Source organism: Pseudonaja textilis, chromosome 3 (genome assembly GCF_049901715.1).
Source record: "Pseudonaja textilis isolate UNSWEBS1 chromosome 3, rPseTex1.2, whole genome shotgun sequence".
Taxonomy (NCBI): domain Eukaryota; kingdom Metazoa; phylum Chordata; class Lepidosauria; order Squamata; family Elapidae; genus Pseudonaja; species Pseudonaja textilis.
In genome coordinates, this window is record NC_141992.1 from 509,416 (window position 1) to 521,951 (window position 12,536).

General features: G+C 68.1%; 1 protein-coding gene across 1 annotated transcript; it reads left to right on the forward strand.

Moving 5' to 3' along the window:
* The first annotated feature begins 597 nt into the window (after positions 1–597).
* Positions 598–9,143, forward strand: ZNF335 (zinc finger protein 335). Its single transcript, XM_087928729.1, is given in 28 exon segments — positions 598–731; positions 1,206–1,346; positions 1,427–1,582; positions 1,657–1,812; positions 2,345–2,594; positions 2,680–2,793; positions 2,795–2,855; positions 2,957–3,069; positions 3,206–3,224; positions 3,442–3,558; positions 3,661–3,737; positions 3,832–3,992; positions 4,626–4,849; positions 4,947–5,010; positions 5,306–5,400; positions 5,503–5,723; positions 5,840–5,957; positions 6,057–6,152; positions 6,155–6,352; positions 6,452–6,594; positions 6,693–6,832; positions 6,991–7,091; positions 7,471–7,554; positions 7,640–7,723; positions 7,809–7,874; positions 7,978–7,993; positions 7,996–8,157; positions 8,395–9,143. Coding segments are annotated over 28 exon segments (4,005 nt in total). The 5' UTR covers positions 598–652.
* Positions 9,144–12,536: the final 3,393 nt, after the last annotated feature.

Here is a 12,536-nt window from a genome sequence, read left to right on the forward strand (position 1 = left end):
TGCAGCGGAGCCCCTCGCGCAACGGGCCACCGCTCCGCTCCCCTCCCCCTCCAAAGGGGCGCCGGGACGGAGAGAAGCCCCCCCGGGCAGCCCAGCTCTCCTTCTGGGGAGACCCTGCAGGGACCCCCGCCGGACACTACCACCCCCGCTCATTCGGAGCCCGGGAGCTCCAGGGCGGCCCTTCCTCCTCCGCCCGGAGGCCCCTCTCCCGTCTCCCGCAACGGGAGCGACGAACCACGGTTGGCTCAACCGGGTTGTTGTTGTTGTTTTGTCTCAAAGAAGCCACGATTGTTGGCCTCCCCATCAGGCAAACCGCGGTTTGCAAAACACACCGGCGGCGGCAGAAGGCTCCCCCCGCCCCGCGGCCGCCCCGCGCCTGCTTCGCCCTCCCGGCTGCAAACTCGCCCCGCCGCCCTTCAGACCCGAGTTACGCACAGGCCAAAGTTTACCGCGGGCGCCGCAGGCCCGCCCCTCTCGCGCGCAGGCGCGGCAAAGGCCGGCGACGCTCACCGCGGACGCCGACGAAAAATAGACCCGAGCGTAGAAGCGCGCGGTCTTCGGGTTGGCCACAAAAGTAGTCCCGGCCGCAGCGGCGCCCTCGGCGGTGGAGGTCCCGAGCGCAAAATCCCTCCGCCGGGCGAGAGAAGCGGCCATGGCGTCTTCGCGGGTGCCGGAACGGAAACCGGAGTCGCCGACGGAGCCCCCGGAGCCCCGCGGCGGAGAGGCCGGAGGTGAGGCGAAGGGGGCGAAGGGGAGGCGGGTGTCCGCGGCGGCTCCCAGCCGGCGGAGGGGCGAAGGGCCCTCGGCAAGATGGCGGAGGGGCGAGCGGGGCGCAGGCAGCGCCAGGGACAGCCCGGCTCGGACAGGCCCCGCCGAGGCTGGGAGGGAGGGGAGGGAGGGCGGAGCGCGGGGTCCCAGACCCCTCCCCCGCCTGCCCTGTCGCGGCCCCCGGAGTCCGGCTGACCCCCCTCCCCCCAGGCCCTGCCCCGCAGAGCAGCGGAGGAGACGGCGAGCCCGGGAGGAGGAGGAGGAGGGGAGCGGGCGGCAGCAGCAGGAGCAGCAGGAGGAAGAGGAGGAGGAGGATGGACCTGCCCCCGGGTGAGCCTCCCCCTTCCCCCGGCCCGGGCGGGGGTCGTGGGGCTCTCGGGGAGCGACGGCCGCCTCCTCCCTCCCTCCCTCCCCCTCTCTCTCTCTCTCCCCGGCAGGCGGGGGCGGCTGGCGAGCGTCGGCCGAGGCGCTGGTGGAGGTGGTGGTGGTGCAGCGCTTCCAGTGCCGGCGGTGCCCCTTCCGCAGCGCCGCCCGCCAGACGCTCCTGCGCCACGTGCAGCGGCGGCACCTGCAGCCAGGTAGGCGGGGGCGGGGCGGCGGGCGCGGGGTTGGGGCAGCCGGGGCCCCGCTGGCGGCTGAGCGGCTCTTCTGCCTGCAGGCGGCACCCCCGGGCCCAAGAGGGGCCGCCCGCGGAAGGGGGCTGCGGTGCCAGAGGCCAAGCCCCCGCAGGAGGAGCAGCAGGAGCAGCAGCAGGAGCAGGAGGAGGAGGAGGAAGAGGACGTCGTGGACGCCGGAGCCATCGATGACCCCGAAGGTAACGGGGCGCTGGGAGGCAAGGGGGGGCTTTGCTGCTGCTGGTCTCTGACGCCCCCTCTGCTCCTCCTGCAGTGGACAGCGACTACAACCCGGCGGAGGATGAGCCCCGAGGACGCCCCCCCAGGATCAGCCGCTGCCCGCTGCCCCCCTCCCCCAAGCAGGGACTGCGCCGGCGGCCCGGGAGGCCCCGCAAGTTCCCCCGCCTGGAAGGGCCCCCCGGGACGGAGGGTAAGGAGGGGCAGTTTCGGGGCTTCTGGCCCGTCCTCCTCGGGCCCCTGGGGCCGCCCTCCGGGCTGAAGGCTGCGCTGGGATTGCAGCCTCCTGAGCGTGGCCCCGGCAGGCAGGCAGGCAGGCAGGTGCCGCTTGGGAGGAGAGCCACGGAGGGCCTCCCCTCGGGAGGGAGACCGCCTGCTGCTGTCAAAGGATTGGACCCTTCCCCTTTTTGGCGGGTCCCCTTGCGCGGTTCCTGCTCTGTCCACGTAGACGCAGCCAGTGAGGCTTTGCCGGTCACTTCCGAGCCTTGTTGCCACTCAGGACGGCGGCTCTCGGGCCCCCGCAGCCCCTTTGCTGTCCATGCCGTCCTCTTGTGCCAGAGCGGGGGTCCCCCTGGGCAACTGGGCAGCTCCCCCTGCCCAAGACAGGATCTGCGGAGGGCCTCCCAGGCGGAGCTTTCCCGGGGGTTTCCCGCAGGCCTTCGCGGCGGCGGCTTGGAGATCCAGGGCTCTGCGGGGCTCCCATTGCTGGATTCCTCCCTCGCCAGGCGCTGAAGCGGAGCCGGCCATCTCCTCGCCGTGTGTCCCGCAGGGGGAGCCGCAGAGCTCCGAGCCATCCAGCTCCTCGGCCTCCGTCCCTGATGGCACCGCTCGCCTGGCAGAAACGGCGGTGAACCAGTCGGACTCGGAGAACAGGGACCCGTCCTCCCACAGCCAGCCCGAAGCGCCTCCCCGCCGGCGAGGCCGGCCCTCCCACCGGTTCCTGGGCAAGAAATACCGCAAGTACATGGGGCGAAGGTGAGAGGTGGGGCTGCGCTCCAGGAGGAGGCCTCTGGCTGGGGCCCCCAGGTGACAACCCCCCCACCTCCGTGCCTCCCCACAGGTACTGCTACAAGTCTGCCAAGCCCTTGATGCGGCCCTACCTGTGCCGGATCTGTGGCTCCCGCTTCCTGACCCACGAGGACCTGCGCTTCCACGTCAACTCCCACGAGGCCGGGACCCCAGCTCTTCCGCTGCCTACAGTGCAGCTACCGTTCCCGGCGTTGGTCCTCTCTGAAGGTGAGCCCCCCCCCCCCAGTTTAGCCCCCTCCCAGCAGGGGAGCCTCTGTGGCCAGGAGCCGCCAGCCTCCCTCCCTCCCTCCCTCCTTCGCCTCCTGCAGGAGCACATGTTCAACCACGCGGGCCGGAAGCCCTACCAGTGCGAGGAGTGTGACTACACCAGTGTGTACAAGAAGGACGTCATCCGCCACTCTGCGGTGCACAACCGGGACAAGTGAGTGCCGAGGGGAGCAGGGGGGCTCCCTGGACCCCTCGTGGCCCCTGAAGACTCTGTGCGGGGGTGGGGGGATCCTCCCTTCCGTGTTCCGGTTTCCTTACGGAGCCCCTTTCCCTCCTCTGCTCTGTTCCAGGAAGAAGCGGGTCGACCCGGTGAGCACGGAGGGTCTCCTGGCTTGGGGTCTCCCCTGCGCCACCCCCACCCCCACTGCCTGCTTCCCTGGTTTGGGGAGGAGTGGGGGGCACCAGCTCGGCTCTTGTTTCTGGCCGGGCTGGGAGCAGCGGGGGGTCCCCTGCGGAGCAGCTCCTCCCTGCCCAGCGGGGGACTGACCCAGTGGAGCCTCTCCCCCCCCTTCCCTTCCCCCCCCAGGCGCCCAAGCGGAGCTCCTTCCCCTGCCCGGTCTGCGGCCGAGTCTACCCCATGCAGAAACGGCTCACCCAGCACATGAAGACGCACAGCTCTGAGAAGCCCCATATGTGCGACAAGGTGGGTGCGGGGGGGGGGGCTGCCCGGGGGGGGCTTGGCGGCCCGAAGCCTGGCCCTGCAGGTGACCCCCCCGCCTGGCCCCTCCCCCTCCCTCTCTCGCAGTGCGGGAAGTCCTTCAAGAAGCGCTACACCTTCAAGATGCACCTGCTGACCCACATCCAGGCAGTGGCCAACCACAGGTGAGCGTGGCCGGCGGGCCCTTCCGGACCCTTCCGGCTCTTCTGGGCTGCCGGTCACGGCTCCCGGTCACGGCCCCCCCCCTTCTCCGGGCAGGTTCAAGTGCGAGTTCTGCGACCACGTCTGCGAGGACAAGAAGCTGCTGTTGAACCACCAGCTCCTGCACATCAACGACCGGCCCTTCCGCTGCAGCCTCTGCCCTTACGCCACCGTCCGCGAGGACTTCCTGCTCTCCCACATGGCGGTCAAGCACACAGGTGCGCCGGGGGGGGAGGGGGAGGCCGCCGGGGAGGGCACCTGGGGCCCCTGGTTTGTGGCCCTCTGCAGCGGGGGCCTTGGGGGGAGACAACGGCATTTTACTCGCGCCCCCTCCTCCAAACAGTCCTTGAGCCCCCAGCCCCTCCTGGCCACACCCGCCTGCCTTCCTGGCCGCCTGCGGTGCCCGTAGGAGGCTGAGCTGCGACTTTGGCTGCACCAATAATAATAACGATAATAAATTTAGGTGCCCTCGGACTGCCAGCATCCTGGCCACTTCCGGCTGCTAAAAGGCCTGAGAGGAAGCTGGGGTGGCATAAGGGGGAGAGGGCATTGTCCGGGCAAAGGGGCAGCTCTTCGCGGCTTTTTGGAATACCCGCCTTGGCCTTTCCAGGGGGCAGGGCCCGATCCCCCAGCCCTCCGAAGCGGGGGGGAGAGGAGGGGGCTGCGCAGTGATCTCAGCCGCCTTGTAGCCCGGACCCCTGGGGGAGGGCTTGGCTGCCTCCGTGCCATCCGTCAGCCTTTGGGAGCGGGCACAGCCGCGCCTTTGGGGGTTTCGGTTGTGCCGCCTCGTGCGGGGCGGGGGCTGGCCGGGGGGAGGAGGGCCTTCTGCTGACCCTCGGTGGCCTCTGCAGGCGGGAAGCCCTTCGCCTGCGACCTCTGCCACTTCTCCACCAAGCACAAGAAGAACCTCCGCCTCCACGTCCAGTGCCGCCACCCAGAGAAGTTTGAGGAGTGGGGGCAGCTCCACCCGGAGGAGGGTCCCTGCCGCCGCCGCCCCTTCTTCACCCTCCAGCAGATCGAGGAGCTGAAGCAGCAGCACGGCCGGGGAAAGGTGGCCCCCGCGCCCAGCCCGCCCGTGAGTGGCCAGAGACCCCCACCCCCCATGGGGAGCCCCCTCCCCACGGCTGCGGCTGCGGCAGCTGCTGAGATGACCTGCTGGCTCTTCCCCGCAGGTGCTGGGACCCCCGGACCCTCCCCAGGAGCCCCTGCAGGGAGCCATCCTTCTCTTCGAGCCAGGTGAGCGGGGCGGAGGCCCCAGAGAGGGGCAGCCCCACATGGGGCTGGGCTAGCCATCCCTGCCTGGAGCCCCCCCATCCAGAGGGTCTCGGACCGTCACCTCCCGTTCTCCCATCTGGGTGCCGGGATCCGAAGGGTTTTACCCCAGAGGCCCCTTCAACTCCCAGAATCCTCTGCCTCTCAGTCCTCGTGCGCTGAGAGACCCCCCGCTTTGCGAAGTAGCTCAGAAGCCGGGCTGTGGGGTGCAAAGCTTGACTACGATCTTCCCCCCCCACTGCCCCCCCATCCCCCCCAGAGGTGGAGGGCTCGGCAGAGGTGAGCACGCAAACCGCCCTGGACCTCCTGCTGAACATGAGCGGCCAGCGGGAGCTGCCGGCCAGCGCCCTGGAGGTGAGGCTGGGGCTTCCCAGCTCCTGCGTGTGTGTGTGGGGGTGTGGTTGTGTGTGTGTGTCGCAGAGCCTTGAGCCTGACCTGGCCCGGCTCCTCCCACAGGTGTCCCTGGTGAAGGCGCCCTTGGAGTCCCGGGGCCAGCAGGAGGAGGAGGAGGAGCTGCGGGGCGGCCTGCTGACCGCCCAGGGCACGGATCAGGGGGAGCCCCTCGTCCAGCCCCCCCCAGGCCCCTCCGAGGTCCAGCACATCACCCTCCCCTTCTGCAGCGCCCCCGAGTACAGCGTGGTCTCCGCCAGCGGGGAGGTTGCCGCCACTCTGTACGGGTGAGACGGGGGAGGGGAGATCAGGGACGGGGGGGGCTCCCTGAATTCCTTCAGCCCCTCAGCTGAGCCCCCTCCCCCTCCTCTTCTCGTGCCCATCCACCACCCTCTCTCGGCAGCCAGGAGGTGGTACAGGTGCCCGAAGGTGCCGCTGCCCAGACGGTCATCCAGGACTCCCTGGAGGAGGCTCCCGCAGTGCTAGAGGGGCCCCAGCAGCCCCCGCCGCCTTCCGGGCAGGTGAGCAGGGAGCCCCGGAGGGGAAGGAGGAGCCTCGGCGGGGGGCTGGGGCCCCTCCTCCTCCTCCTCCCCTCGTCCTGATGATTCTCCCCCCCGCAGGCCAATGGGGAGCCCCTGCCGAGTGCCCCATGGCCGGTGGTGCGCTGCCTGGCCTGGCAGGCCCAGGACCAGCCAGAGGCCGGCAGGATCTCCTGGTCCCGACAGAGCAGCCCCCGCCGGGCAGGAGACCCCCGCCGGGCCAGGCCCCGCCGGCCAAGAAGTTCTCCTGCAAGATCTGCAGCGCCTCCTTTGCGGGCCGGGCGGAGATGGAGAGCCACAAGAGGGCCCACGCCAGGCCCAGCGGCTTCAAGTGCCCCGACTGCCCCTTCACGGCTCCCGCCTGGCCAGAGGTCCGGGTAGGTGCTCCAGAGGGGGGCGGAGAGGGCGGCTCTGGGCGGTGGTGGGAGGGGTCTTCCTCCGGGAGGAGCCCCACTCACCCTCCCCCTCCCCCCCAGAGCCACCTGGAGCAGCACGCCAGCCTCCGGCCCCACAAGTGCCAGCACTGCAGCTTTGCCTCCAAGAACAAGAAGGACCTCCGCAGGCACACGCTGACCCACACCAACGAGAAGCCCTTCGCCTGCCCCATCTGCGGCCAGAGGTCAGCCTGAGGGGAGGAGGGGGCGTCCTCCTGGGGGCAGGGTCCGGCCCTGGCAGCTGACTGAGAGCAGCTCTCCCCCGCCTCCCCCCGGCCTGCAGGTTCAACCGGAAGGGCCACCTCAAGTTCCACACGCAGAGGCTGCACAGCTCCGAGGGGAGGACGGGCCTCCAAGCCCCTCCCCAGCGCCCCCAGGCCCTCATCCTGAACAGCCACGAGGAGACCCTGGCCACGCTGCAGAGTAAGTGGAGGGAGGAGGGGGGAGGGGGGCCTCCCCCACCCCGGGGCAGCAGGTGGGTGCCAGGCGCTTTGGCCCCTGGCTGTCTTGGGGGAGGGGGAGTCAGGCTGGCACCCTGGACCCCCCCATCTCCCTCCCTCCCTCTCTCCCTCCCCCCGTAGCGGCCCTGGAGTCCGGCCCGGAGCGGCTCCAGCAGGCCCTGGAGCAGGAGCACATGATCGTCACCCAGGAGGAGCAGGAGGAGGAGGGGGACCCCAACGAGGTGAGGGCCCAGCGTGGCCGGGGGGAGGGGGGCTTTACCTGGGGGAGGGGGCAGCCCAAGGCCAGGGGGCGGTTCAGGGAAGGCCCCCACCCCGGGTGAGTTTTGGGGGCCAGGAGAATCGGGGGGGGAGGGGCAGCTGGGTTGACGGGAGGCTGGATTGACCCAACCTGAGCTCAGGTGAGGGGGAGGGCCGGGGGCTCTTCTGATCGTGCCCTGCTGCTGCCTGCCTGTGTGGGAGCCTCCAGCCTGGGCCTGTTGGAGGAATCGGCAGTCATCTCAGCCTCCCCCTTTGTCCTTTGCCCCCCTCCCAGCCCCTCCCTGCTTTGGGGGGTGGGGGCTGCTGGGCGGGGCCAACACCTGGGCGCTTGCTTGCTTGCAGGAGGAGGCCACCTACATCCAGGAGATCATGGCCACCACGGCAGACGGGCAGATGGTGCAGCACCTGGTGACCACCGAAAACCAGGTGAGCCCCCGGCCGGACCCCCCCCAGGAGGGAGGGGCTCTGGCTGCCAGTCCCCCCCCTAACCTTCCCGGCCTTCATTCCGAAGGTGCAGTACATCATCACCCAGGAGGGCGTCCAGCAGCTGCTGCCCCACGAGTACCTGGTGCTGCCTGAGGGCCACCACATCCAGGTGAGGAGGCCGCCCCTCCTACAAACCGGGGGTGGGGGCTGTCCCTCCTGTGCCCCACGTCGCTCACTCCCGGCTGCCGTTGCAGGTGCAGGAGGGCCAGATCACCCACATCCAGTACGAGCAAGGCGGCCCCTTCGTGCAGGAGCCCCAGGTGTGAGGGGCAGCGGTGGGGGGGGGGGCCAGGCTGAGCTCCTGAATGGGCTCCCAGGGCTGGGGGAGTCGGGGGGTCTGACGGACGCCTTCTGCCCACACAGATCCAGTACGTCCCGGTGTCCCCGGGCAGCAGCTTGTCACACAAGCCCAGCTGGAGGCCGCGGCACACTCGGCCGTGGCGGTTATCGGCGGGGCCGGGAGCAGCAAAGAGACCCCGCGGAGCAGGGCTGCTGCCCGTCGCCTTGGACCGATCGGCTGCCGGTTTGGGCAAAGGAAAAGCCCTGGGTGCCTCTTCTGCACAGGTGCCGCAGGGCGGTCTGGGCACATTTGGGGTCCGGGCTGCCGGGGGAGGGCTGAATCCTCTGGGCCACCCCACTTCCCGAGGAGGAGGAGGGGGTCTCCAAAGGCTCCCTCTCCCTTCGTCCGGGTGGGCCAGTGCCGCCCTTGCCCTGCCCACAAGTCTCCTGCCCTCCGTTAGCGGGGTGGAATTGGGACCCCCCCCGTCCCCTCCCTTCCACTCACTCCTTTCTCCCTCCGCAGCAGTGGCGGACGTGGCCGTGGCCCACGCTCCCTTCAGCACGGAGTCTGGGCCGGAGCAGCTGCAGCCGGGCATCCACTACGACATCATCACCCTCGCAGAGTGACCGGCTTTGCCGCCCCCCGCCCGGCCTCTTTGGGGACCCTTGGGGGCAGAGGGGATTGTGCCTCCCGCTCCAGCCGTTGCTCCAACTTGCCCGCCCCGCAGGTCACCTGGCAGGCCAGGTGGAGGGGGGGGCTCTTCCCAGGGGTCGCCTGGAAGTGGGACGTCCAGCCCAAGGCTGGAGCCAGCAGCCTCGCCCGGGGATGCCTGCTGGATGCTCTGCTGAATAAAAAGGGGCCCCGCCAGGCCTGGACATGGTTGCGGGTCTGTGTGATGGATGGCTTGGTAGAGCGGGGCCCTTCACACACACACACACACACACACACACTCCACCCCCTTCCTGGCTGCCCAGGCGCTGCTGCCGCTGCCTCTCCATTTGGCAGAGTTCGCACCAGATTAGATCTGCTAATCCGGGAATTGAACGAGGAGGCGCTCCGGCCTGATCCCCTGGCGCTCGACAGGGCAAAAGGCTGCCTCGCCCGAAGGGCACCTTCAGCCAGGTGCCAGGCGGGGCTGGGCAGGTGGCAGAGAATCCCCCCGCCGCCCTGCAGTCTGGAGCCGGGAAGCCCCAGCTGTGCGTCCCTTGCCTGGCTCAGCCCCCCCCAGCCGTGTCCAGCAGTGCATTAGCCAAGGCCAAGCAGGGATTACCAGCTGTTAGCTGACCGAGCCCCCCTCTTCCTCCGCGGGACAAGGTCGCGCTCCAGAAGGAGGCGGGAGGCAGGAGCCAGGCGGGCCTCGTCCCCATCGGGGCTGCCGCCCTCCAGGAGGGGAGCCCAGGGACAGCCGGACCATGACCAGGATCCCCTCTGCCCCCTCCCGGTGGCTGAAGCCAGGAGGCGGCTGGTGCGGGGGGCGGAGGATGCCAGGGAAAGCTTTGCAGGGGGGCTTGGCTCTTCCGGCTGGGGAGGAATCCCTGGGCTGAGGGGAGGGGCATGGCACTGCAGGCACCACGAGATGCTCCACGTCTGCCAGGCTGCTGCAGACCAGGACGGCCCCTGAAGCTTGCAGGCCCCCTCGGGTGCAGAGGCAGGTGGCTCAGTGCCCAGGGAGGCCATAGGTTGGCTCTGCCCACCTGAGGAGCCCCAGTGAGGGGCGGGGGGCGCCTGGTGCCTCCCGATAGCCGCCATAGTTGGCAGCAAAATAGAGGAGACTCCCTGCCCGCCAAGAGCGAGCGAGAGCGTGGCAGTCATGGGAGACCTTGGAGGGTGGACTGGACCATTTGGCGGTTCCCGGGCGGGGGGGGTTGTCTGCGCTGCCTGCCTCCCCTCCCCCCTCCCTTGGTGGGCTCAGCCTTTGCTTAGGAGGAGATTCACCCCAGGGACGGATACTGAGCATTCTGGGGGTCAAAGCCCCCAAGGCTTAGAGCGGCCATGGCTGGAGACCCCGGCCTCTCCGGAGGATGCAAGGAGTTGAAGCTGGAAGGGAGTTGGATCCTGCCTCTCCAGGGAGGCCTCTGCGCAGGGCAGCCGAGGCCCCCTCTGCGTTCAGCCGGAAGGTCACCCCGTCGCCCTCCAACTCGGGAAGGCAGGGCGGCCAGCCAGGACGCCCCCCCTTCCGTGCTTGCCAGCTGGGAGGCTCAGGGCTTCTGGCCAAAGCCGGGGAGAAGCAAAGCCAGCTGTTCTGGTGCTTAAGGCACATCTGGCCCAACTTTGCAGGATGTTCCCAAACCGGGGCAGGCTCAGATCTCATGAAGAGCTGGGTGGGAGACCACCAGGAAGGGTGGTTTTTTGGGGGGGCAACGGCAGTGGACCCCACAGCAGTCAGCGGCACTCAGCAGAGGTGGCTTTACTGGCCGGAGTCAAAAGGGGGGTTTCTCCTGAAATTTTGTCAGGCTGGTCTGCACTGGATGCTCTTCTTGGCATTTGGAGCCTCACCCCCAGGAGGTGCAACTCCCCCGTCCCGTCGCCCCTCAACTGGCCCACGCGGAAGAGCCTTCCCAGCAGTCCACACGGGCAGGTGCGTCCCCTACAGCAACGGTTCTTCTCTGGGGCAACAAGTAGCACGGGGGACCGGACAGCATGGAGACCAGAGTCCAGCAGGCGCAGCCCCTCGTTCGCCCTGGGTATCCCCCCCCCCGTCCTAAGTTGGGGGTTTTTTGTTTAATTTGCATCCTGCCTGTATAAACTCCTCCGGGTGGGGGACCCAGATGGGGCTTTGGCACGCAGACCCTGACCTGCAGCTGAGCAAGGGGTGAAGCTCCTGCCCAGGACAGGCTGCAGGAAAGGCCCTGGCTCTTGGGCCAGAACTCCACGCCCTGCACTTCCCGAGGATGGGCACCCATTGCCCCGTCTCCACAGCCCCCTCGCATGCACGCCTTTCGCTTTCCCTCTCGGTGGGTGGGTGAATGTAGCCGCCTCCCTCGCAGGGTGAATTTCGGGCTCACTGCAGCAGGGCGGCCCAGGAGGGTCCCCTGAGCCCAGCGGCCCTTTTGGCATGGAGGCCCCAGGAAAACTGAGGGTCGCCCATTTCAACCGTGTTTCTGTTGGTTACACTCAGCAGGCCCAGCAGGTCACCCATCTGGGCGGAAGGGCACTCAGCGATGGCCCTCGAGTGGGCAAAACACACCTGCGAGTTAGCTGGGGGCTGGGGGGAGGAGTCCAGGGCCCGCCTCTTCCAGCGCAGCTGCAAAGACCCTGCTGGGCGATGGAGCCCCTCCCCCTTGGGGTGGCAGGTGAAGCCCTTGTGACCCCCCGCCCCCGCTTTCAGGGCAGGCAGGCTTCAGGAGGGGCCACCGCAACCCTCCCTCCCCTTCAGGGCCAGGGTGGGGAAGGGGCTATTCCCCCGGCTAGCTTTGCTTTGGTGGCTGGGGATTCTGGGAGTTGAAGTCCAAAAGTTGCTTAGGTTGGAGGCCTCTGCTTTTATCCCCTGCAAAGGGCGACTACCATCCACTGGCTTCTATCTCGTAGGGACCAGACAGTCCTTGGTCCATCCCCAGCTGGTCCTTCCGTCCCCCTGCCCCCCCCTCTTTCATCCCCCCCTCCCCAGCATCAGGGCCTCCACCAGTTTGCTGCCTCTTTGCCTTTGTCCGGTAGGTCCAAAATCGGATATCTTGAGCCTGCTCCTTTTGGTCTTGCGTGACCCCTCGGCCTGAGGTCTTCCCCCTCCATTGGTTTCTGTCCACCCACCGTCTTCTCTGGAGTCTCCACCAAGGCCGAACTCAAAAGGCCCAGGACTGCCCTCCTTGTCCACAAAAGAGGAGGTTGGGGGGACGGGACTTGCCTGCCATGTCCTGGGGTTGAGCGAGGTGCACCCCAACACCCTAAAGGTCTTTGCCAGGCCTTCCCGGCTGCTCTGCGGTGTTTTCCTGGATTGCTGGTTCCTTGGGTGCCGATGGTTAATCAGAAGAGAGCTGGAAGGGACCTTGGAGGTCTTCTAGTCCAGCCCCCTGCTCAAGCAGGAGACCAGAGCCCGTTTCAGACACGGGGCTGCCCAGTCTCTTCTCGAAGACCTCCAGTGAGGAAACGCCCCCAACCTCTTGCGGAGGCCGTTTCTGTTCCACAGGTTAACGGTCCTGCCTGCTAGGAAGTTTCTCCTGAATTCCAGATTCCTTGATTCGTTTCCATCCACGGTTTCTTGTCTTGCTTTGTGGTGTTTTGGAAAATAAGGTGACCCTCTCCTCTTTGGGGCAGCCCCTCCCCCACACCCTGGCATGCTGCTCTCCCCAGCCTTTCTTTCCTCTAGACCGGCCCAACCCAAATCCTGCAGCCAGGCTTCTTCGTGCGGTTTTAGCGTCCAGGCCTTTAACCGACCTGGTTGCTCTTCTTGGCACTTTTCCCAACATCCGTTTCTGTAATGTAACGGGGGGTGGGGGGGGCGGGACTCCAGGTGTGGCCTTGCAGAGGCTTTATAGAGCTGTACAAGTACTTCACGTGAAGAGCACCTGACGACCCCAACGGGTAGGAGCCCCCGCCACTTTGCCCTCTTCACTCTCCGTGGTTCTACTACGTGACGTCAGTAGTGTGAACTTCCTTACGCTTAATTTCCATCCCACCTTTTCGCTCTGCTCTCCGGCCTTCCCTG